The sequence below is a fragment of the Kogia breviceps genome, chromosome 14 (assembly GCF_026419965.1).
Source record: "Kogia breviceps isolate mKogBre1 chromosome 14, mKogBre1 haplotype 1, whole genome shotgun sequence".
In the NCBI taxonomy this organism is placed as follows: domain Eukaryota; kingdom Metazoa; phylum Chordata; class Mammalia; order Artiodactyla; family Physeteridae; genus Kogia; species Kogia breviceps.
In genome coordinates this window covers 64,858,883-64,885,203 of record NC_081323.1, presented here as the reverse complement: position 1 = coordinate 64,885,203, position 26,321 = coordinate 64,858,883, and the positions used below count along the sequence as shown (strand labels likewise).

The window sequence follows — 26,321 nt, the reverse complement described above, 5'->3', positions numbered from 1 at the left end:
GTGTCTTTTAATTGGGGGAATGTAATCCTTTTACATTTAATTACTGATAGGGAATTGCCATTTTATTTGCTTTCTGTATGTCTTATACCTTTTTTGTCCCTTCCTTCCATAGTGCCTTCCTTTGTGTTTAGATGAATTATTTTAGTAGTGACATGTTTCGATCCCCTTCTCATTTCCTTTTTCTTTTTTTAAAAATAAATGTATAAATTTATTTATTTATTTATTTATTTATTTATTTATTTATTTATTTTTTAACATCTTTATTTGAGTATAACTGTTTTACAATAGTGGGTTAGTTTCTCCTTTACAACAAAGTGAATCAGTTATACATATACATATGTTCCCATAACTCTTCCCTCTTTTGTCACCCTCCCTGCCACCCTCCCTATCCCACCCTAAATTTATTTTTTAACAAAAGAAATTTGGGACAAGAAGGAAAGTAGATTACCAACTTAATCTAATCTTTTAGATTGCTTCTATTTTTCTTTTTTTTTTGAATTTTATTTATTTTTTTATACAGCAGGTTCTTATTAGTTATTCATTTTATACATTAGTGTATATATGTCAATCCCAGTCTCCCAATTCATCACACCACCACCACCACCACCACCTCCGCCACTTTTCCCCCTTGGTGTCCATACGTTTGTTCTCTGCATCTGTGTCTCAGTTTCTGCCCTGCAAACTGGTTCATCTGTACCATTTTTCTAGGTTCCACATATATGTGTTAATATATGATACTTGTTTTTCTCTTTCTGACTTACTTCACTCTGTATGACAGTCTCTAGATCCATCCACGTCTCTACAAATGACCCAATTTGTTTCCTTTTTATGGCTGAGTAATATTCCATTGTATATATATACCACATCTTCTTCATCTATTTATCTGTTGATGGGCATTTAGGTTGCTTCCTTGTCCTGGCTATTGTAAATAGCGCTGCAGTACATTGGGGCACATGTGTCTTTTTGAATTATGGTTTTCTCTGGGTATATGCCCATTAGTGGGATTGCTGGGTCATATGGTAATTCTATTTTTATTTTTTTAAGGAACCTCCATACTATTCTCCATAGTGGCTCTCAATTTACATTCCCATCAGCAGTGCAAGAGGGTTCCCTTTTCTCCACAGCCTCTCCAGCATTTGTTTGTAGATTTTCTGATTATGCCCCTTCTAACTGGTGTGAGGTGATACCTCATTGTAGTTTTGATTTGCATTTCTCTAATAATTAGTAATGTTGAACAGCTTTTCATGTGTTTCTTGGCCATCTGTATGTCTTCTTTGGAGAAACGTCTATTTATGTCTTCTGCTCATTTTTGGATTGGGTTGTTTGTTTTTTAATATTGAGCTGCATGAGCTGTTTATATATTTTGGACATTAATCCTTTGTCCGTTGATTCGTTTGCAAATATTTTCTCCCATTCTGAGGGTTGTCTTTTCGTTTTGTTTGTAGTTTCCTTTTCTGTACAAAACTTAAGTTTCATTAGGTCCCATTTGTTTAACTTTGTTTTTATTTCCATTACTCTAGGAGGTGGATTAAAAAAGATCTTGCTGTGATTTATGTCAAAGAATGTTCTGCCTATGTTTTTCTCTAAGAGTTTTATAGTGTCCGGTCTTACATTTAGGTTTCTAATCCGTTGTGAGTTTATTTTTGTATATGGTGTCAGGGAGTGTTCTAATTTCATTCTTTTACATGTAGCTGTCCAGTTTTCCCAGCACCACTTATTGAAGAGATTGTCTTTTCTCCATTGTATACCCTTGCCTCCTTTGTCATAGATTAGTTGACCATAGGTGCGTGGGTTTATATCTGGGCTTTCTATCCTGTTCCATTGATCTATATTTCTGTTTTTGTGCCAGTATCATATTGTCTTGATTACTGTAGCTTTGAAGTATAGTCTGAAGTCTGGGAGCCTGATTCCTTGAGCTCCGTTTTTTTCTCTCAAGATTGCTTTGGCTATTCGTGGTCTTTTGTGTCTCCATACAAATTTTAAGATTTTTTTTGTTCTAGTTCTGTAAAAAAATGCCATTGGTAATTTGATAGGGATTGCACTGAATCTATAGATTGCTTTGGGTAGTATATTTATTTTCACAGTATTGACTCTTCCCATCCAAGAACATGGTATATCTCTCCATCTGTTTGTATCATTTAAAAAAAAATTTTATTTTATTTTTAAATTTTTGGCTGCGTTGGGTCTTTGTTGCTGCGTGCAGGCTTTCTCTAGTTGTGGCGAGAGGGGGCTACTCTTCGTTGCGGTGCATGGGCTTCTCATTGCGGTGGCTTCTCGCAGAGCATGGGCTCTAGGTGTTCAGGCTTCAGTAGTTGTGGCACATGGGCTCAGTAGTTGTGGCTCGCAGGCTTTATTTTTTATTTATTTATATTTATTTATTTATTTATTTATTGCAGTACGCGGGCCTCTCACTGTTGTGGCCTCTCCCGTTGCGGAGCACAGGCTCCGGACGCACAGGCTCAGCGGCCATGGCTCACGGGCCCAGTCGCTCTGCGGCATGTGGGATCTTCCCGGACCGGGGCACGAACCCATATCCCCTGCATCGGCAGGCGGACTCTCAACCACTGCGCCACCAGGGAAGCCTGGCTCACAGGCTTTAGAACGCAGGCTCAGTAGTTTTGGTGCATGGGCTTAGTTGCTCCATGGCATGTGGGATCTTCCTGGACCAGGGCTTGAACCCATGTCCCCTGCACTGCCAGGTGGATTCTTAACCACTGTGCTACCAGGAAAGCCCCTTGTATCATCTTTAATTTCTTTCATCAGTGTCATAGTTTTCTGCATACAGGTCTTTTTTCTCTCCAGGTAGGTTTATTCCTAGGTATTTTATTCTTTTTGTTGCAGTGGTAAATGGGAGTGTTTCCTTAATTTCTCTTTCAGATTTTTTCATCATTAGTGTATAGGAACGCAAGATATTTCTGTGCATTAATTTTGTATCCTGCAGCTTTACCAAATTCATTGATTAGCTCTAGTAGTTTTCTGGTGGCATCTTTAGGATTCTCTACATATAGTATCACGTCATCTGCAAACAGTGTCAGCTTTACTTCTTCTTTTCTGATTTGTATTCCTTTTTTTCTTCTCTGATTGCCGTGGCTAGGACTTCCAAAACTATGTTGAATAATAGTGTTGAGAGTGGACATCCTTGTCTTGTTCCTGATCTTAGAGAATGCTTTTAATTTTTCCCCATTGAGAATGATGTTTGCAGTGGGCTTGTCATATATGGTCTCTATTATGTTGAGGTAGGTTCCCTCTGTGCTCACTTTCTGGAGAGTTTTTTGTCATAAATGGGTGCTGAATTTTGTCAAAAGCTTTTTCTGCCTCTATTGAGATAATCATATGGTTTTTATTGTTCAATTTGTTAATATGGTGTATCCCATTGATTGATTTGCATATATTGAAGAATCCTTGCATCCCTGGGATAAATCCCACTTGATCATGGTGTATGATCCTTTTAATGTGCTGTTGGATTCTGTTTGCTAGTATTTTGTTGAGGATTTTTGCGTCTAGATTCATCAGTGATATTGGTCTGTAATTTTCTTTTTTTGTAGTATCTTTGTGTGGTTTTGGTATCAGGGTGATGGTGGCCTCATATAATGAGTTTGGGAGTGTTCCTTCCTCTGAAATTTTTTGGAAGAGTTTGAGAAAGGTGAGTGTTAGCTCTCCTCTAAATGTTTGGTAGAATTCACCTGTGAAGCCATCCAGTCCTGGACTTTTGTTTGTTGGAATATTTAAAATCACAGTTTCAATTTCATTACTTGTGATTGGCCTGTTCATATTTACTATTCCTTCCTGGTTCAGTCTTGGAAGGTTACATCTTTCTAAGATTTTGTCCATTTCTTCCAGGTTGTCCATTTTATTGCCATAGAGTTGCTTGTAGTAGTCTCTTAGGATGCTTTGTATTTCTGTGGTGTCTGTTGTAACTTCTCCTTTTTCATTTCTAATTTTAATGATTTGAGTCCTGTCCCTTTTTTTTCTTGATGAGGCTGACTAATGGTTTATCAATTTTGTTTATCTTCTTAAAGAATCAGCTTTTAGTTGTATTGATCTTTGCAACTGTTTTCTTTGTTTCTATTTCATTTATTTCTGCTCTGATCTTTATGATTTCTTTCCTTCTACTAACTTTGGGTTTTGTTTGTTCTTCTTTCTCTAGTTCTTTTAGGTGTAAGGTTAGATTGTTTATTTGAGATGTTTGTTGTTTCTTGAGGTAGGCTTGTATTGCTATAAATTTCCCTCTTAGAACTGCTTTTGCTGTATTCCATAGGTTTTGGATCATCATGTTTTCATTGTCATTTGTTTCTAGGTATTTTTTGATTTCCTCTTTGATTTCTTCAGTGATCTCTTGGTTATTTAGCAACGTATTCTTTAGCCACCATGTGTTTGTGTTTTTTACGTTTTTTTCCCTGTAATTTATTTCTATTCTCATAGTGTTGTAGTCAGAAAAGATGCTTGATACGATTTCAATTTTCTTAAATTTACTGAGGCTTGATTTGTGACCCACGCTGTGATCTATCCTGGAGAATGTTCTGTGTGCACTCGAGAAGAAAGTGTAATCTGCTGTTTTTGGATGGAATGTCCTATAAATATCAATTAAATCTCTCTGGTCTATTGTGTCATTTAAACCTTGTGTTTCCTTATTAACTTTCTGTTTGGATGATCTGTCCATTGGTGTAAGTGAGATGTTAAAGTCTCCCACTATTATTGTGTTACTGTCAATTTCCTCTTTTATAGCTGTTAGCAGTTGCCTTATGTATTGAGATGCTCCTATGTTGGCTGCATATATATTTATAATTGTTATATCTTCTTCTTGGATTGCTCCCTTGATCATTATGTAGTGTCCTTCCTTGTCTCTTGTAACATTCTTTTTTTTAAAGTCCATTTTATGTGATATGAGTATTGCTACTCCAGCTTTCTTTTGATTTCCATTTGCATGGAATTCTTTTTCCATCACCTCACTTTCAGTCTGTATGTGTCCCTAGGTCTGAAGTGGGTCTCTTGTAGGCAGCATATATATGGATTTTGTTTTTGTATCCATTCAGTGAGCCTGTGTCTTTTGGTTGGGGCATTTAATCCATTCACGTTTAAGGTAATTATTGATATGTATTTTCCTATTACCAGTTTGTTAAGTGTTTTGGGTTTGTTTTTGTAGGTCCTTTTCTTCTCTTGTGTTTCCCACTTAGAGAAGTTCCTTTAGCATTTGTTGTAGAGCTGCTTTGGTGGTGCTGAATTCTCTTAGCTTTTACTTGTCTGTAAGGCTTTTGACTTCTCCATCGAATCTGAATGAGATCCTTGCTTGGTAGAGTAATCTTGGTTGTAGGTTGTTCCCTTTCATCACTTTAAAATGTCATGCCACTCCCTTCTGGCTTGCAGAGTTTCTGCTGAGAAATCAGCTGTTAACCTTATGGGAGTTCCCTTGTATGTTATTTGTCATTTTTCCCTTGCTGCTTTTATTAGTTTTTCTTTGTCTTTATTTTTTGTGAATTTGATTGCTATGTGTCTCGGTGTGTTTCTCCTTGGTTTTATCCTGTATGGGACTCGCTGTGCTTCCTGGACTTGGGTGCCTATTTCCTTTCCCATGTGAGGGAAGTTTTTGACTCTAATCTCTTCATATATTTTCTCAGGTCCTTTCTCTCTCTCTTCTCCTTCTGGGACCCCTATATTGTGAATGTTGTTGTGTTTAATATTGTCCCAGAGGTCTCTTAGGCTGTCTTCATTTCTTTTCATTCTTTTTTCTTTATTCTGTTCCACAGCAGAGAATTCCACCGTTCTGTCTTCCAGGTCACTTATCCATTCTTCTGCCTCAGTTATTCTGCTATTGATTCCTTCTAGTGTATTTTTCATTTCACTTATTGTATTGTTCATCTCTGTTAGTTTGTTCTTTAATTCTTCTAGGTCTTTGTTAAACATTTCTTGCATCTTCTCCATCTTTGCCTCCATTGTTTTTCCGAGGTCCTGGATCATCTTCACTATCATTATTCTGAATTCTTTTTCTGGAAGGTTGCCTATCTCCACTTCATTTAGTTGTTTTTCTGGGGTTTTGTCTTGTTCCTTCATCTGGTACACAGCCCTCTGCCTTTTCATCTTGTCCGTCTTTCTTTGAATGTAGTTTTTGTTCCACAGGCTGCAGGATTGTAGTTCTTGCTTCTGCTGTCTGCCCTCTGGTGGATTAGTCTGTCTAAGAGGTTTGTACAAGTTTCCTGATGGGAGGGGCTGGTGGTGGGTAGAGCTGGCTGTTGCTCTGGTGGGCAGAGCTAAGTAAAACTTTAATCCGCTTGTCTGCTGATGGGTGGGGCTGGGTTCCCTCCCTGTTAGTTGTTTGGCCTGAGGCGACCCAACACTGGAGCCTACCCGGGCTCTTTGGTGGGGCTAAGGGCAGACTCTCGGAGGGCTGACGCCAAGGAGTGCTTCCCAGAACGTCTGCTGCCAGTGTTCTTGTCCTCACAGTGAGACACAGCCACCCTCCGCCTCTGCAGAAGACGCTCCAACACTAGCTGGTAGGTCTGGTTCAGTCTTCTATGGGGTCACTGCTCCTCCCCCTGGGTCCCGATGTCCACACTACTTTGTGTGTGCCCTCCAAGAGTGGAGTCTCTGTTTCCCCCAGTCCTGTCGAAGTCCTGTAATCAAATCCCACTAGCCTTCAAAGTCTGATTGTCTAGGAGTCCTTCCTCCTGTTGCCGGACCCCCAGATTGGGAAGCCTGATGTGGGGCTCAGAACCTTCACTCCAGTGGGTGGACTTCTGTGATAAGTGTTCTCCAGTTTGTGAGTCACCCACCCAGCAGTTATGGGATTTGATTTTATTGTGATTGTGCCCTTCCTGCTGTCTCATTGTGGCTTCTGCTTTGTCTTTGGATGTGGGGTATCTTTTTTGGTGAGTTCCAGTGTCTTCCTGTCAATGATTGTTCAGCAGTTAGTTGTCATTCTGGTGCTCTCGCAAGAGGGGGTGAGAGCATGTCCTCCATCTTGAACCAGTCTTCTCCCTTCTCATTTTCTTTTGTGTATATTCTCCATGTATTTTGTTTGTAGTGGTTACATTTAACATCCTAAAGTTATAACAATCTATTTAAACTGATAACTATTTAACTTTGCTCACATACAAAAATTCTACTTCTTTATAGCTCCTCTACACCCACCTTTGTTATTGATGTCACAAATTACATTATTACATGTTATGTACCCACTAATATAGATTTAGAATTATTTTTATGCTTTTCTCTTTTAAATCCTATGAAAGAATAAAAAGTGGAGTTAAGATCAAAAGTGACAATAATACAGGTTTTTACTTGTCCATATATTTACCTTTACCAGAGAACCTTATTTTTCATAGGACTTTGAGTTACTGTCTAGCATCCTTTCATTTCAACTTGAAGGAGTCCCTTTAGCATTTCTTGCAGGGCAGGTCTAGTGGTGATAACTCCTTTAGCTTTTATCTGGCAATGTATTAATTTCTTCCTCACGTGTTTTTTTTTTTTTTTTTAAGTGGTACGTGGGCCTCTCTCTGTTGTGGCCTCTCCCATTGCGGAGCACAGGCTCCAGAAGCGCAGGCTCAGCGGCCATGGCTCATGGGCCCAGCCGCTCCGCGGCATGTGGGATCTTCCTGGACTGGGGCACGAACCCACGTCCCCTGCATCGGCAGGCGGACTCTCAACCACTGCGCCACCAGGGAAGCCCCTTCCTCACTTTTGAAGGACACTTTGTTGTATATAGAATTTTTGGTTGACAGTTTTCTTCGTTCAGCACTTTCCCCCCCAGCTTTATTGAGGTATAATCAACTGTATATATGTAAGGTATATATATATATATATATATATATATATATTTTATTTTTTTATTTTATTATTTTTTTTTTTTGAGGTACGTGGGCCTCTCACTGTTGTGGCCTCTCCCGTTGCGGAGCACAGGCTCCGGACGCGCAGGCTCAGTAGCCATGGCTCACGGGCCCAGCCGCTCCGCGGCATGTGGGATCTTCCCAGACTGGGGCACGAACCTGTGTCCCCTGCATTGGCAGGCAGACTCTCAACCACTGTGCCATCAGGGAAGCCCTGTAAGGTATATTTTGATACACCTACACACTGTGAAAGGATAACCATAGACAAGCTAATTATCACATCTATTACCTCACATAGTTACCAATTTTTTTTTGATGTGTGATGAAAATACTTAAGATCTACTCTCTTAGCAAATTTCAATACAATACAATACAGTATTGTTAGCTGTTTTCACCATACTGTACATTAGGTCCCCAGACGTTATTCATGTTATAACTGGAAGTTTGTTCCCTTTGATCAATAGCTCGCCATTCCTTCCCCTACCCCTGCCCTTGATAGTCACCACTCTACTCTCTGTTTCTGTGAGTTTGGCCTTTTTAGAGTCCACATATAAGTGAGATCATGTACAGTATTTGTCTTTTTCTGTTTGACTTATTTCACTTAGTATAATGCTCTTGGGTTTTATCCATGTTGTCACAGATGGCAGGATTTCCTTCTTTTATAAGAGTGAATAATATTCTTGCATGTGTGTGTATCACATTTTCTTTATCCATTCACCTGTTGATGGACACTTAGGTTTTTTTGTATCTTGGCTATTGTAAATAATGTTGCAGTGAAAATGAAACTGAAGGTATCTTTTTGAGATACTGATTTCATTTCCTCTGGATATATACCCAGAAGTGGGATGGCCAGACCATATGGTAGTTCTATTTTTAATTTTTTGAGGAACCTCCATACTATTTTCCATAAAGGCTGTACTAATTTACATTTCCACCAACAGTACACAGTGGTTCCCTTTTCTCTAATCCTCATCAACACTTGTTATCTCTTGTCTTTTTGATAAGAGCTATCCTAACAGGTGTGAATTAATATCCCATTTTGGTTTTCATTTGCATTTCCCTGATGATTAGTGATGTTGAGCAGCTTTTCATATACCCATTGGCCATTTGTACAGGTATACCTTAAAGGTATTGCAGGTTCAGTTGCAAACCACTGCAGGGTAAGTAAAGCAAGTCACGTGAGTGTTTTGGTTTCCCAGTGCATATAAAAGTTATGTTTACACTATACTGTAGTCTATTAAGTGTACAATAGTATTATGTACACTTAAAAACAATGTACATACCTTAAAAATACTTATTGCTAAAAATGTTAACCATCATCTCAACCTTCAGTGAGTTGTAGTAGTAAAGTCAAAGACTGCTGATCACAGATCACTGTAACAAATACAATAATGATGAAAAAGTTTGAAATATTTTGAGAATTACCAAAATGTGACATACAGATATGAAATGAGCAAATGCTTTTGGAAAAATGGTACCCATAGATTTGCTTGACATAGGGTTGCCACAGATATTCAATTTGTAAAAAATGCAGTATCTGTGAAGTGAAACAAAGTATGCCTGTATGTCTTCTTTGGAAAAAATGTCTATTCATATCCTTTGCCCATTTTTAGATGGGTTATTTGTTTTTGGTTTTGCTATTGAATTGTATGATTTGCATATTAACCCCTTATCAGATATATGGTTTGTAAATATTTTCTATTCTGTAGGTGGCCTTTTCATATTTTTGATTGTTTCTTTTGCTGTGCAGAAGGTTTTTAGTTTGATGGAGTTCCACTTGTTTATTTTTGCTTTTGTTTCCTGTGCTTTTGGTATATCTAAAAAGTCATTGCCAAGGCCCATGTCAAGGAGCTTTTCCTCTGTTTTCTTCTTGGAGTTTTATGGTTTCAGGACTTATATTTAAGGCTTTAATCCATTTTGAGTTAATTTTTGTGTGTGGTGCCAGATGAAGTGAGGGTCCAATTTCATTCTTTTGCATGTGGATATTGAGTTTTTCCAGTAACATTTATTGAAGACACTGTCTTTCCCCCCACTGTATATTCTTGGCTCTTTTGTCATAGATTAGTTGACCATATACGTGTGGGTTTATTTCTGGGCTTTCTATTCTGTTCCATTGATCTGTGTCTGTGTTTTGTTGTTGTTGTTTTTTGGCTGTGTTGCACAGCTTGTGGGATCTCAGTTCCCTGACCAGGGATTGAACCAGGGCTGTGGCAGTGAAAGCCCATAATTCTAACCACTAAGCCACCAGGAACTCCCCTATGTATCTGTTTCTATGCCAATACCATACTGTTTGGATTACTATAGCTTTAGAGTATAGTTTGAAAACAGGAAATGTGATGTGATTCCAGATTTGTTCTTCTCTCTCAAAATTGCTTTGGCTATTTAGAGATCTTCTGTGGTTCCATACAAATTTGAGGATTGTTCGTTCTATTTCCATGAAAAATGCCATTGGAATTTTGATCGGAATTGTACCTGTAGATTGCTTTGGGTAGTATGGACATTTTAACAATATTAATTCTTCAAGTCCATGAACACGGAATATCTCTCCATTTATTTGTGTCTTCAGTTTCTTTCATCAGTGTCATAGTTTTCAGTATACAGATCTCTCACCTCCTTGGTTAAATTTGTTTATTTTTAAAATTTTCTTTATTTTTGGCTGCGTTGGGTCTTCATTGCTGCTCATGGGCTTTCTCTAGTTGTGGCGAGCGGGGGCTACTCTTTGTTGCTGTGTGCGGGCTTCTCATTGTGGTGGCTTCTCTTGTTGTGGAGCACGGGCCTTAGGCACACGGGCTTCAGTAGTTGCAGCACGCAGGCTCAGTAGTTGTGGCGCATGGGCTTAGTTGCTCTGTGGCATGTGGGATCTTCCTGGACCAGGGATCAAACCTGTGTCCCCTTCATTGGCAGGTGTATTCTTAACCATTGCACCACCAGGGAAGTCCTCCTTGGTTAAATTTATTCTGAACTATTAGGCTGGCCAAAAAGTTCGTTCTGGTTTTTCCCTTAACACCTTACAGAACGAACTTTTTGGCCAACCCATTATTTTATTTTTTTTCATGAAATTCTAAACAGGATTATTTTCTTAAATTTCTTTCTCATAGTTCATTATTGGTGTAGAGAAACGCAACATATTTTTGTATATTAATTTCATATCCTGCAACTTTACTGAATTTATTAGTTCTAACTAAGTCCACTTTTTGGTGGACTCTTTAGGGTATTCTCTATATAATAACATGTCATCTGCAAATAGTGACAGTTGTACTTCTTCCTTTCCAATTTAGATGACTTTTATTTCTTTTTCTTGCCTAATTTCTCTGGCTAGTGGCTAAGGACTTCCAGTGCTATGTTGAGTAAGTGATAAGAGTGGGCATCCTTGTCTTGTTCCTCATCTTAAAGGAAAAGATTTTAGCTTTTCTTTTTTCTTGAGTCAATTTTTGGGATTTTTTTTTTTTTTTTTTTTTTTTAAGCACAGGCTCCGGACGCGTAGGCTCAGCGGCCATGGCTTACGGGCCTAGCTGCTCCGCAGCATGTGGGATCTTCCCGTACCGGGGCACGAACCTGTGTCCTCTGCATCGGCAGACGGACTCTCAACCACTGCGCCACCAGGGAAGCCCTGTTGAGTGAATTTTTGGTAGTTTGTGTCTGTGTAGGGATTTGTGTATTTTATGTAAGTTAACTAATTTATTGGCATGCAGTTGTTCAATGTATTCCTGTGTAATTCTTTTTAAGTTTTTTTTTTTTTTTTTTTTTTTTGCGCCATATGGCATGCAGGATCCTTGTTCCCTGACCAGGGTTTGAACCTCGCGCCCTAGAGTGGAAGCGCAGAGTCTTAACCACTGGACTGCCAGGGAAGTCCTTTTTTTTTTTTTTTTTTTGCGGTATGCGGGCCTCTCACTGTTGTGGCCTCTCCCGTTGCGGAGCACAGGCTCCGGACGCACAGGCTCAGCGGCCATGGCTCACGGGCTTAGTTGCTCCGCGGCATGTGGGATCTTCCCGGACCAGGGCACGAACCCGTGTCTCCTGCATCGGCAGGCGGATTCTCAACCACTGCGCCACCAGGGAAGCCCTTTTTTTTTTTTTTTTAAATAGGAACTATTTCCAACTCATAAAAAAGAGTAGGGAGAATAAAGAAATCAATTGTCAATAAACAAGTGTTAACATTTTGCTAGATGGCTATAGAATTACTAAGGAAATAAAATATAGAAAAAATAAAACATTCAATATTAATTGTAGCCTACTTTATTTACATTCTCTGCAATCTAATTCCTTTTCTTTCCACAAGTATCTTGAAACTTGGTATTGACATGAGTCCTTACCACCCATATTTTTATATTTTATATAAAAAAGTGAATAGTATTGTTGATTTAAAATGTTTCTTGAATTATGTAGGCTTCATTCTGCACTTTTCTTTCCCTCAGCATTTTATTTTGAGATTGATTTACATTGGCACATTAGATTTAGTTCATTTGTATAAATGGCTATGTTTAAATGTTCGCAAAATGAAAGGCATACAGGTCATTTTCAGTGTTTGCTTTGTAAACTATGCTTTCGTGTTAATTCTTGCACATGATTGCTTGTGGGCATGTGTTTCTCAAGGATGAGTATCAAAAAAGTTGAGTTGCAGAGTTTGTATCCTCAACTTTACCAGATATTGTAAAATTGCTCTATGAATGCTGGGTTTTTGGGTGTGCTCAAGTGGCTCCAGGTACCCAGCCCAGGTAGGCAGTTTTGTGAGTCATTGTGTGTGGCCCCGCCTGTGGGCTTCACTTAAGATGCCCCAGTCTTGTAACCCAGGTTCTGGTTGGAGTTAACCTAGTACAAGCCGTACTGTGGATTCTGTTAACCATCCATGTGAGTAGCTACTTTGTAAAAATGTGTGAGATTGAGGAGACTTGAGAGACGCCCAGTTGGGGAGAACGTCATGATTGACATGAACTAAGTCTGCCATAATCAATTGGTTTTGTCATGTATCTGAACAAAGACGTTGGAGTGAACGTACCAAGTCTACAGAAATGATGTGGGCCCTGGGATGTCAGAATTCCAGGGCCCACATGTGTGGTCTCAAATCCACACTCTGCTTTCTTTGTAATTTTGGGCAAGATATTTCCCTTCTCTGTCCTTAGTTGCCACATCTATTAAATGGGGATAGGAAGTTCCTTGCTCGTAGACTTATTAAACATGGGTTTTATACATAAAGTGTTTGGCACAGGGCCTGGCATTTAGCAGCATCTACATGTGCTGCTGTTTCTATTAACCTGTCTCCACTTGTATTCCTGTGCCTTGGCGCTGTGTACGAGTGACGTGGGGAGAAGGGTGAGTACGCACTGTGGTTACCGCCCACAGGGCCATGTCAGCAGCTTCCTCCTAGAATGATCTGTCACACGGTCATATCCACGAGGAGCAGTCAGACAGTTGATTAGTGGCCTCGTTTTTTGTCTAAGTATACATTGTGGGTTTAGTTTTAATAACTTGTCATAAAAATTAGCAGAAGAGATAGCCAGGATGTCCAAATGGGGTTTCTTTCTGAAAGTTAATATCCATCAGAAAGGGAAGCTAAGCTATTTGTGGAAGGAGGGGCAAAAGAATGGTCGTTAGGTGACTTGTGAAATCTTCAAGAGGGTTATGTGGCACATAAAATTGTTGGTGACATGTAGTTTACATCTGTCCTGAAGCGGGTCTTTCCTAGGTGTCATTCATTTCCAGCCATCACGAAGTGTGTGGGTGTGTCTGTGTTTACAAGTGCTTTTGTAGTCCTGTCGACTCTAGAGCAAGTGTGCTGCAGAGGATTACAAAGGTGCCAAATGATGACTGTGTCCACTATCTAAAAGGCTTTCGAAGGCCTGTATTACCCAGAGAAAACAGGATTATCTCCAGAAGAGTCTTAAGCCCCTTGAGGTCTGGGATCCTTAAATGCTGTGCTGTCGACCCTTCCAGACTTTGTTTCCCAGCACTTCTTGGCCAGATTCTGTCCTTCAGCCCAACTCTGGCATCTAGCCCTCGGCCTGGCACAGAGCAGGGGCTCAGCCAAAATCTTTCTTTACTCTGACCTCACCCAAGTGGTTTTCTCTGTTTGGAATGTCCTTTACACCTCCTAACACATCTCTTCCAGCACCTTCCCTAAAGCTCCCAGCTCTGTCCCTCGCTCATTCCTGGGACTGCCTGGGGCACTTTCTCTGTTTCCCTCGGACATGATTTTCTCTCCCCGAGGGAAGGATCTTGGCTGGTAACGTGATGTTACAAATGTCTTAGTCCGTTGGAAGCATCATCTACTTAACTGGTCTGTTGAGGCTGCTCCCTTGGTCCCTAAAGGTAGCAGATAATGAACATTTTGTTGTATTGAGGTAACCAGTGATCTTTCTTTTCTCCCTCTCTGAGGGTGATACGACACCCAGTTTCATAGTCAGATATTGATGTGAAAGTTTTGGCTGTTAGTCAGGTTTACCCATTACCGTTTATGTCATCAAAACTCTATTTTAACCATGGGCTTCTGGGTTGAAAATCAAATGCCATCTTACTAAAATAAACTGCATTCTAAAGACCATTTCTTTTGGTCTATAAAAGCACCTCATATAAATAGTTGCTTGAGAAATGTGGCTGAACTGAAGGATTACCCGGGTCTTTTGGGAATCTTGTTGGTGGCTCATTTATTACTGTCAAAGCGAAAGCCAGTTTTCCCCAGGCATGTGTGTACACACCCGCCCCCGGGGGACCACAGCCTTCGCCACGTCTCTCATTCGGGGTTTCCTTATGATTGTGGGAGAATGCACACGGTTTTGGTGTCAAATCTTGTCATGGTCAAGTTCAGTTAGGTACCTGTTTGTATTTTGTATCCCACGATCCTGGACCTGGGGGAGGGGATGTGTGCACTGGACGTGTGATTCACAAAACCTGCCTCAGCACGCCTGCTTGTTGTATCTGGTAACTGCTGTAAGGCTTGCTCTGAAGGCAGTGTCTCTTCCCCGCCCGCCCCCCTCAGCTCTCCTGACCCATAGCATGTCGTCTTTCCTCTGCATAGCAAGAATCATAGTACATCAAAATGTTTTTATTTGAGACACAAAAATGCAAAATTGCTGAGATATCAAACATTTCCCGATCAGCTACAATACGGCCACTATGTACAAAAGATCTGATGATAAATGTGCACACATATAAAAATACAGTATGCATTACCTATGTACAGTACATGTGCAAAATGTATGGCATTCAAACATGATATGGAATTGATTTCAGGGGTGCAAACAGCAAATACAAAGGCATCATGGTTTTTCTTTTAAAAAACAACATAAAGGCAATACATGAATGGACCCCCGATTGCCATAGTTTTTTGTTTATTAAACTAGTCCTTTGATAAGCAGGGCTCTGCAGATTGGTATCTTTCTCCTTTTTTTCATAGAGTGAGATGCTAAGACATAATGTGACAATGAAAATAAGAAGAGAAACACCTATCACATCGCATTTCTATTGCAAGCAAGAGAAGAAAACTAATTTGTACGTAGAAAGGAAAAAACTCTGTATTACTGCTAAATACTTATTATTCTTAACCCAACAAAACAAATCTATACTATTTTACATGAAAACAATAGAGAAATATCTACATCTTTGTGAAAATTATAACCTTAAATGGATAATACCTTTTTGGGACTGATTTTTGAGATCTCATTAGTCTCAAATTTTAAATAAAAAGTGCCTCCTTTTGGCAAATACTTGGCAATGCCTTTGGTTCCATTGAAGCAAGTTTGCATTACTATTAGTTATTCGAGGTTAAGTGCTTTTGGTAGCAACTAAACCCTTTCCTAAATGCTTCCTCCTCCTCCTAAATCAGCAAGTTTCCTTACAGCATAATGTGGAGAGGTAATCGTTATGAGTCTCGGTGATTCTATGAACTTGGTTAAAGCTTTGTCTTAGTAGTTGGCACAAAGCTCTGTTGAACACGACAGCTATGTTGAGATCGCCAATGACATGTTTTATTTGATTCCAGACAGCACCTTGCAGGTCCGAGATTGCCATCCTCTTGTCACAGAATCGTGACATTTTCCAATGATTCACAGAGCAACGTGTTTGCATGGAGGGGAAGAGCTCTTTTGTAAACATGTGCAGCTTTTTGAATTACAGGCCTCAAATCAGATTTCAGGTAGAAACCCTTTGCAATGATGCATTTCCTCAAATACTGCAAGAAAGGGTGAATGGGGACAAACACAGACCTGCTTATTGCCATGCAGTCACTTCACAAGAAAAAACGTAGCTCAGAAACATCGCTGAATGAGCAGGTTATCAAAAGGTTTGAACCAGGAAGAAGAATGACTACATATGAATTGTTATTTTCCAGTTTTGACTGAAACCACTTAAAAGATGCACTGAAATGCAGTTAGGATGCTCTCCAAATACACATTTCTGCACTTGTGAGCTGTGTTCCTTGATAACCCGGACCTGCCAGTTAGTGTTCTTTGAGAGTGTGGGCTAATTCTGTGGCCTCCAGGCAGGGGACACTTTGCCTGGTGTCCTACTCCGGTGCCAGTGGTCGGGACTGATGTGGTGGTGACGGATGGCGACACGCGGAGGGCTACTTGCCAACCTGCTGTGGAGCCCCGGGTGGCTCTGCTGGTGGACACTGACAGCTAGTCTCTTGGAAGTTCTTGAAACAGCCCCTGGCTGCCACCCTCCACCTGGCTCATGGCAGGAGCCACCAGATGGGCCCCAGAAACAGTGCGAGGGTGTGGCGCAAACCTGGCCACAGGCTGTTTGTGGACAGTAAAGGGACGGTCCCGGCACTGTTGTGGCTGGTTTCAGCTTGGGAATTGCGAAAGGACTCTGGAGAAAGCTGTGTGGCCTGGAATGACGTGGGGTTGATCTGGGTCTAGTAGAGGAAGCCTGAGTCAGCTTTGGTGACAAAATGGGTAACACTCCTGATCTGTCATCACTTGGGGTCCACCGACTGCACAGCTTGTGACGGTGCCCTCTACACGTGGCAGCTTGGGGGACAACACCACACCGCCTTTGCCACGATTCTGAAACGGCACTTCCATGGATCACACAACCGTGCAGTTTGTAAAAAGGAAATTTTAAGTAAGATCTCTTTTGTGCCATAAAAAATATTGATATAAAACAAACACAAATAGTATCTGAGCAAGAAGTTCCATGAATTCAGACTACATCTATGTACAAATATGTGGCAGATACTATACAGTAGATTGCACATTTCAGGAAAAACACTAGAACGGGAACCACTCGCACTGTCCTACGAGGTTTCCTAGTACATGCTTTGCTGAAATGTACAAGATGACCACATATGCCTGAAGCTTCGGTGTAACTTTCTATTCCTCCCATCCTTACTGACAAGACCTGATACCTATATACACTAGCAGGGTAAGCTTGATATTACTGTGTTTCAGGAGTATTTAGGAAATAAGACTGGATATGAGATAATGTTTCTAGGAGTTGGTTTTCTGCTTGGCAGTATGCTATTCTGCAGGATGGTACACAACAGCACCACTTCTAAACCACACACATGAACACTTGAAAATCCAACCAGTGCTTCTGCCCTCTGTTTAAAGGGCTGTGAAGCTCACCTCAAACCCCAAACCGTCCTCTTTGGTAAACACACGCCTTTCCCACTGCGCTTACCATCACGTTCACTGAGTTAGGGCCGAGGGGCTGTGATCACAGAATGTCACCTTTGGTCACGTCACACACTGCGCACGGTCTGTGTCCTCACTCTAACCTGGGACATCAGCTGAGACCCTGGTGAGCAGCACTGGTGTCACAGAGGCCCAGCTGGCCGCTCAAGCCAGGACGGAGGGTCGGGTGGAATGCGGCGGGTAGGTGGCTGGTACAGTCAATACTGGAGGCCCCTTGCCTGCCTTTAAAGGAAATGCTGGTACGTGAAGGTCTGAACACACGTGTGAAGTGGTCACTTCAGCAATTTGTAGTCGAGAGACCAGGCTCATGAGATGGCATTCTTTGCAATGCAGTGTGTATTTTTGGAGAGCAACCTTCCTGTGGCATGTTTCAAATCTATTTTAAAAAAGCAGTAAGGGGAGCTGAGGGCTAGAGAACAATCTATGTACACAACTCGGGATGATGGAAACAGAAAGTTACTCAACAAGAGTCAGCACCACTAGCTGTTCAGTTGCCTCCTGCTGACTCACTGATATTTGGTGCTAATTTAGTAAGTCATTTAAATCTGAATGAAGATGATGCTTAGAGTCTGAGTGTGGACCACATAAGCCCCAGACAAAAACCCAGGGCCCAGACTTCCCCTAAGAAAAGTACCTCCCTGGGTCAGTAGCCCTGCCCCTGGCCACAGGCCCTCTGAAAGGAACTGACTCGAGATGCACGTCATGCCCAGGACGTTAACTGTCCCACTGGGCTTGGTCAGATGGTGGCGCTCTGGTTAACGGTTACTGGCTCCCACATGTTGGATTACCAATTGCTAAACACTCGAAGTACCTACTGCAGACCGCACTGTGCGTGACTGCCTCTGCTTGAATCACCCAGAAGCACTTTCCAGTTGGGAGGGCTTTCAACTGAGGGCTTGAGGGTTGTGGGCAACTGAATACTGGGAAAATGGACTTTTCTTACATGTAGTAAAATATACAAACTGAAATAAAAATATACAGTAAGATCAGTTCTTAGGCAAAACACAAACCCAGAAATGATTCACAGACTCTTTCCAAGTAGTGGGTCAGGTTCCCACAGTGACTTGCAAGAGGCAACTTTCACCATTTAACAACCCAGAGAAAAAAACCTGACCATACGAAGGGTTTACACAAGGTGAGGTGGAGAGCACTATGATACTGTGTAATAAAAGTCTCCACACTTTGGGGTAGATTTCAGGTGGGTTTTTTTCAGTTATTTATATTTTATCATATACTTAAATGACTAGCTTGATTGAAATAATCTTGGAAATCCTGTGATAGTTGGCATTTTAGAAAATTATGAAACTACTCAACAAATCTTTTTTCTATATAAAAAACTACTAATAAAACCTCCAGTTTTTCAATCTTCAGCTTGATGATATAGTGAGAGCTCAGGTATGACATCCAGTTACAAGCCTGTAAAACAGTAACCAGGGATAAGCGACAGAGAAGAGGATGGCCAGGGCTGGGTCCACTGGCCAACCTGGCGACACTGTCTCACCTGTAACCGTTGTAGGAATGTCCTAGGTTGATGACAGACTTCTCCCTTGCCTTCTCTTTGCAACTCACCAACTCAGAAAGATATTTTATGCTAAAGCCTTTTCTTGGTTCTTTGAGATGGGTCTGGTTACCTGAAAGTCAGCAATTCTTTAAATACGGAAATACATGTGGCTCAAGTACTCCAGAAATATTCGAGTTATTAAAAGAAGTAGGACCACTGGGTACCTAATGCCTTACTCCAGTGTAGGCTGTACACATCACAATGTCAGAGCACACATACAGATGTCTAAGATACACATTAAAATCAACCTAATCAACCCAGAGGGCTGCGAATAGAATTTTCAGTGTTATCAGTACACCTGACTTCTTACAGTGGATTGTTTATGACAGACTTTTGTACACTGTCTGGTTATGGTGGAAGATCTTCCATTTCAATTTAAATTTGGAGATCTAAAGTAAGATTCCCCCAAAACACAAAATAAACTATAACACACAAAAAAATTACATTGGTTTCTGAATGGAACCAAAAAGTCTTCAGTGGGAAGCTGTCACTGAACTGGCTGGTGCCGACCACTGCCCTTGACCCCTGATGCATCTTGGGCTGGGCTCAGGCCATTTCTAGGAAATACCCTGTGCAGTGGTCTCTCACCTCCCTTCTTTGTGAGTGGAGCCATCTGCCTTTTATTTAGGGTCTCAAAGTGACCACAGAGGTTTAAATGTAGCTGATGACCAGAGGCCCTGGTATCACCGCCCTGCACACATTACTCTGCTTCATGTTTTTATCTAAAGGTACCTTTCATTCTTTACTGAAGTCTGGAGAAATAGATAAGTCTTCTTGGAGTAGTGTTTTTTTCAGAAGGCTCTGTGCTATATTAAATCGGAGACATTCTCTGCTGGATGCAATGAAATGTTTTCAAACTTGGTTTCCAGCCTCTGAACCATCCCTCCATTCTTTCTGTGACAACATATTATAATTGCAATGATGCAACTATGGATCTGTCTCTAAAAACTGACCTTCTCCAATCATCTTCGTCTTCTTAACCCTCATGGAATCTGGGATGAGAAATCTGTGCCGTTAGTCCCATGGCAGTGGTAGGTCCTGTGGGTCTAGGAAGTCGGCAGAGAACATGCTCGGAGCAGTGGTGCTGAGAGGAGTGAGTCCCGATGACGTGCCGGGCATGGTAATGTCTAACCACTCCATGTTGTCCAGGTTCGAGTCAGAAAGGTCAAGGGACAGGCAGGGAGTACTCGCAGCAAACTGGGCCTCGGAAGTTTCCATGGGTGAGTGTGAGTGGTCCAGCACGCCTGAGTGACTTAGCAGGTCGTTCTGGAGATCCTCTATCAGGGAGAAGGGCTCCCTGTCCTCGCTGCTGCTTTGCAGTGGAGCAATTTCACTGGCTGAAGGCAAAGTTCCATCCAAGAAAGCTTCTAGTTGGTTCTCTAAGCTGGCAGATAAACTGCTCATAGGTTCTAAGGATATGGGTGGTGCCATTTGGACTTGGGGTGGTGGCCGGGACACCACTGTGCTGACTGGCATTGTGGTGATGCTGGCTGTCACCGGTCTCATTTTGGAAATAGGAGAAGGTTCTTCTTTTATAGGGAGGGAAATCTCTGCAAAATAATGGAAGTAATTAATAATGATTTAGTACTATTTAAACGTTGTTTATTAATTACCAGGGAAATTATTTTGTATTTTTGTGATGACTTATACACAGTCCCTCTTAGAGTTAGGAAGAGGATGCTGGTTGTCAGGTACAGTCCTGGATAACCTTTAGGATGATGGATATTTTAGTTAAATAGATAAAACATTTAAGCTGCTAACATTCTGATATGCTTTCAATTCTTTTTAGTTAAGAGGAAGCATTAAAAGCAGTCTCTACCACCAGGTGGGAATCGATGGTTTTAGATTATTTGATCCTGGGGTTCTTATTCTCAGTCATTCCAGGCTGAAAACAGGCTCCTGTCTTACCTTCTACCTTGAATCTGCTATTACAGCGGCACGCCACCCTTACAGTGAATGTCAAAGTGGATACCTTGAGTTTGTACAGGCATGAAGTACATCCTTAATATTATGAAAGCTCTAATTATATTATTTTTTATCATTATAGTTGAACTGTGTGCTGAATTTAGCCATTTACATTCTATATAACATCCTTAAAAGATACAATGTTCTCTTATGTCATTTCTGAGTTAAAGCTAACACATCTTTTCCAAGATGAGGTGGATTACCTTATTTTTCTTTTCTTTGTCTCATTTTCTGAGTTCATATAAAATCTTGAGGATTTGGTAAATGTCTTAATAAGCATTAATTATGTGTTATTCCTTGCCAGATCAAGTAGCAAATTAATGGACCATCTGCTATAGATACCAGTGTTCACTTAGCTACATATATTTGAATAAAGTTATCTTTTTCACTTTCTTATGAATATTTGACTGGTTTCATTTATATGCAGATACACTAGGAAACATGTATTTAATAATCACTCTTACAATTCAGTAATTGGGATGCATAAATAAGTGAGAGAAAGAACTTACAATCTGATTGCTACATGTGAGCTGTAGACTGTGTGCACTGCCTGTGTTTTTAGGACAGTTATGCTACTCTTCATTATCTGTTGTCATCTCTAGAATTGTTTTGAAAGCTGAAAGTGCAATCTAAATAATTAGTTTTACAATCAACTATTTAAATTTCTGTTCTCATTATTACGGGTATTAGTATACAATAAGATAAAATAATATACTCATTGGATACTTTACCATAAAAAAATCCCTTTTAGAAAATAACTCAATTGTTATTTTGTTACTGTGACTTTGTCATATTTTAATTTCCAAGTTTAGGCTGTAAACATTATTCTTTTTAATCATTTCAAAAAGTATTTTCACCAGATTTGGCAAAAAGCGTTTTATTATTTTTTTAACCTTAAATTCAGGCCATGGTATATCTATTCCTTTAATTTCCATAGTTTAGATATACATCATGAGTTTAAATTATTTTGCAAGGCCAACATAGTTCTTAGCAAGAAAATGATATTTGCACATGTAGATCTATAGTCAAATATGAAGAATTTTCTATGTTTGTCAAACATTATGACAAAATCATTAACCTCAAAATCAAATAGAACCTGCTATGAATGGAGAAATTTTGATCACTTTAAAAACCTGAATAAAACTCTTTCACCAAGGTAATTTGAGAATACTTTAAAAATATTCCAAAACAGCATTTGAAGTTTTGAAATGCTGATTTTATACTTATTTTTAAAGATATGTAAGCTGAGGCAGAGAGATCCTTGATTTTTTTTTTTTTTTTGTGGTTAATGTCCCTTATCCCTTTTTAAGATGACAAATTGTAAAAATCTAAGATTTTCAATCATATGTAGAAAGTGCTTGCCTTTGAATTTTAATAAAGTTACTAGAGCCCAAGCTAGGTAACTAGGTTTTATGAAATTAATGCACAATGAATTTTTATCCCATCACAACAACATTTACGTGGAGCAAATTTTGAAGTTTTTCAATGTGGACTTTAAATCTGGTTCCTGTGCTATTTTGAGGTAGTCTATCTTTTTCAACAGGCATACATCTATTGCTAAATCTATTAAATTATTGTGTTATAGTGAAACAATGGCTTTTCCTTCATTTTCATCGCCTACATTTAACAGATTTAAAAGAGTAAACTGAAGTAGAATTAGAAGAATATGTTTCTCACTACTCAGATATGCTGTGAGCTCTAGAGGAAAACTTGCATAAACTTGTGATAAGACCCCTATGGGGTCTGACGTGACTTTGACCCACCTCCGCTTTTAATGAGGATGTCAAAGAGGTCGTCCATCTGTTGACTGTGTGCATTGGAAATCTACAACAAAGGAGAACATACGTTAGCTTTCTTTCGCACAAACCTGGAAGCATTAGACAACTGGGAGCACTACGGACCTTACAGAACATCTAGCCTAATCTATCATTTGATAATTTTGAAAACGCTGAGGTCACCTGAGACATTACGCCATTTTCCCAATGTGTCACAGCTGGTAAGTTGACAGAGTGAGAATGGGGTGAAAAAATTGTAAAAATCTAAGATTTTTTTTTTTTTTACCCAGCTCAGCCGACTTATACATTTATTTTCTATCACTGGTTGCATTTTGAGAGGCCTCTGACACTTTCTTTTAAAAATGTCTTCATTCATTTGCATTTATGTAAAAATATAAGGTATGTATAAAGGTGCTCATACTATATTTTTTCAGCTTTATTCAGAGTTACCTGACATACAAAAAACTACACTTACATGGAGTATACAATTTGATAAGTTTTGACATATGTAAACATCGACAAAACTATCAACACAATCAAGATAATGAACACGTCCGTTTCCCCTAAAGTTTCCTCATGCTCTTTTGCAATGCTCCTTTCATCCCCAGGCAACCCAGTGATCTGCTTTCCTTGATTACAGATGAATTTACGTTTTCTAGAGTTTTATATAAATGGAGTCATACAGTATGTACTTTCTTTAGCAGGGGGAGGGTAGAGGAGGCTTCTTGCATTCAACATAATAAATTTGAGATCTAACCATGTTGTAGAGTACAGCTGAGGAATAGTTCATTCCTTTTTATTGCTGAGAAGTGTTCCATTGTATAGAAATATCACAGTTTGTTTGGATTGTTGGCATTTTTGGGCTATTACAAATAAAGTTGCTGTGAACATTTGTGTACAAGTCTTTGTACAGACACACGCTTTCTTTCCTCTTGGGCAAATATTCAGGAGTGGGATGCCAGAATCATAGGGCAGGTGTATGTTCAACTTTCTAAGAGATGGCTGTTTCCCAAACAGTAAAAATCATATTGTTTTATATTTCCACAGCAACGGACATTTCCAGTTGTTCTCCATTCTCGTCAACACTTGGTATGGTCAGTCATTTTAATTTTAGACATCTAACAGGTGAGTAGTGGTATTGCATTGTGGTTTTAATGTGCATTTCCCTAATGACTAATGATGTTGAGCATCTTTTCGTGTGCTTACTTGTCATCTGTGTATCTTCTTAGATGAAATGTCTGTTCCAGTCTTCTGCTTACTCCACAAATTCTCATGCATACTGTTTGCATGGTATATCTTTTTCCAATCACTTACTTTCAACCTGTGTCTTTGTATTTAAAGTATGCCTCTTGTAGATGCATATATTAGTTATCCGTTGTATTACAAATTAGTCCAAAAAAACTTAGTGGCTTAAAACACTAAACAGTGATTTTCTCTCACAGTTTCTGAGGGTCAGGAATTTAGGAATGGTTTAGATGGATAGTTCTGGCGTGGGGTCTTATAGGATGTGGTAGTCAAGATGCTGGCTGGGCTACAGCCATCTCAAGGCTGGGGAATGTCCTTGTAAAGGTGACTCACTTCATGACTGACAAGGTGTTGGTGGTTGATGGGAGGCCTCAGTTCCTCCTCACATGGGCCTCTGCAGAGCGCTGCTGGACGGTCCACACTGCAAGCTCCCCACAGCCAGCAGTCCAAGAGAGCACAAGCAGGCTGGCTTTTGTGACCTAGTCTCAGAAGCCACACGCCATCTCTTCTGCCAATTCTATATGTTAGAAGCAAGTCACTAAGTTCAGCCCAGGGAGGGATGTCAAAGAATTTGCAGATGTATCTTAAAACCACCTCACAGCATGCAGTTGGGTCTATTTTTTTTATCCATTCTGATAATTTCTGCCTTTTAATTGTATTGTTTACTTCACTAGTATGTCTTATATAATCACTGATATGGTTAAGTTTGGATTTACCATTTTATTATTTGTTTCTATTTGTCCTGTTTTGTTCCTCCTTTCTTGGCCTTCAAAAAGATTTTTTTTTTGAATTCTAACTTAATTTTTCTATTTTTAAAAAGTGATACTTCTTTAGTTATTACTATAGGTATACAATATACACCCTAAATTTTTCATAGGCTACTTAATGTACCATTCCATATAAAATATAAAACCCTGGTAAACATAAAGATCCATTTGTTTCCTCCATCCTTTATTAGTTATTTTAAGTATTATAGCTATATATTTTATAAGCCCCTCAAGACAGTGTCATTTCTTATAATGCAGGTTTCCTAGTAATGAATTCTTAATTTTTCCTTACCTGAAATTCTCTCTAGTTCACTTTCATTCTTAAAGGATATTTTTACTTGATATAGAATTGTGGGTTGACAGTGGCCCCACCCCCAGCCCCCCACAAGAACTTTAAAGATGTTGTTCCATTCTTTTCATGCTTCCATAGTTTCTGATGGAAAGTCAGCCATAAATCAAATACAGTTGACCCTTGAACAACATGAGGGTTAGGGGCACTGCCCACCACCCTCAAGCAGTTGAAAATCCATGTAAAACTTAATTTTTAAAAATTTATTTTTGGCTGTGTTGGGTCTTCATTGCTGCACGTGGGCTTTCTCTAGTTGCGGTGAGTGGGGGCTACTCTTCGTTGTGGTGCGCGGGCTTCTCACTGCAGTGGCTTCTCCTGTTGCAGAGCACGGGTTCTAGGTGCGTGGGCTTCAGTAGTTGCAGCACGCGGGCTCTAGAGCGCAGGCTCAGTAGTTGTGGCGCACAGGCTTAGTTGCTCCGTGGCATATGGGATCTTCTGGAACCAGGGCTCGAACCCGTGTCCCCTGCATTGGCAGGAGGATTCTTAACCACTGCGCCACCAGGGAAGCCCCATGTGTAACTTTATAGTTGGCCCTCCATATCCATGGTTCCAGCCAACCACAGATTGTATAGTACTGTACTATGTATTTATTGAAACAAATCTGTGTATAATGGACCTGTGGAGTTTAAACCTGTGTTGTTAAAGGGTCAACGGTAGTTGTTACCTTGTGTGTATTGTACTGCTTTGCTCTTGATGCTTTCAAGATTTGGTCTTTAAATTTGGCTTCCAGCAATCTGACTGAGATATGACGAGGCCTTCTGTTTATTCCATTTGGTGTTCATTGAGCATCTCAAAGCTGTAAACTTGTCTTTCATCATATTTGTAAAAAATTTGACCAGTATTTCTTAAAATATTTTACCTGCCTCATTCCTTTCTCTCCTCTCCTGGGACTCCTATCATACCCATGTTAGACTGTTTGATGTTAAATAACAGGTCTCTGAGGCTCTGTTCACCTTTTTTAACACATTATTGACCGGAGATGTATTAATACGTCTTTTGTTACCCGAACATTATTGACTGGAGACGTATTAATACATTTTTAGAGAGTGATACAATTAATATCACTGTGCGAAGTTGTTAGAGCTTAAAATTGATCAAGGGTTCATTATACAACTTATGATTGTCCTTACCATTCACATTTCCTCCGTTAGGTTTTTGTTCCAACCTTGTGTCCGTTATAAATGTAAAATTTTCAAAAATGACACAT

At 39.9% G+C, this 26,321-nt stretch overlaps 1 protein-coding gene and 1 long non-coding RNA gene across 16 annotated transcripts in view; one reads left to right on the top strand and one right to left on the bottom strand.

Moving 5' to 3' along the window:
• LOC131741413 (uncharacterized) overlaps positions 1-26,321 on the top strand; it is a 46,840-nt gene that overhangs the window by 16,991 nt on the left and 3,528 nt on the right. Inside the window, exon 3 of the long non-coding RNA XR_010836569.1 lies at positions 23,801-23,878. This is a non-coding gene — a long non-coding RNA (uncharacterized lncRNA). The remainder of the gene's footprint in view (positions 1-23,800; positions 23,879-26,321) is intronic.
• MRTFB (myocardin related transcription factor B) overlaps positions 18,429-26,321 on the bottom strand; it is a 280,358-nt gene continuing 272,465 nt past the window's right edge. For all 15 annotated transcript variants that reach the window (XM_067013395.1, XM_067013399.1, XM_067013396.1 and 12 more), the window contains 2 exons: positions 22,742-22,802; positions 18,429-20,563 (listed from right to left, as the gene is read on the bottom strand). In XM_067013395.1, coding sequence (XP_066869496.1) covers positions 20,028-20,563; positions 22,742-22,802 — 597 coding nt within the window. In that variant the 3' untranslated portion in view covers positions 18,429-20,027. The remainder of the gene's footprint in view (positions 20,564-22,741; positions 22,803-26,321) is intronic.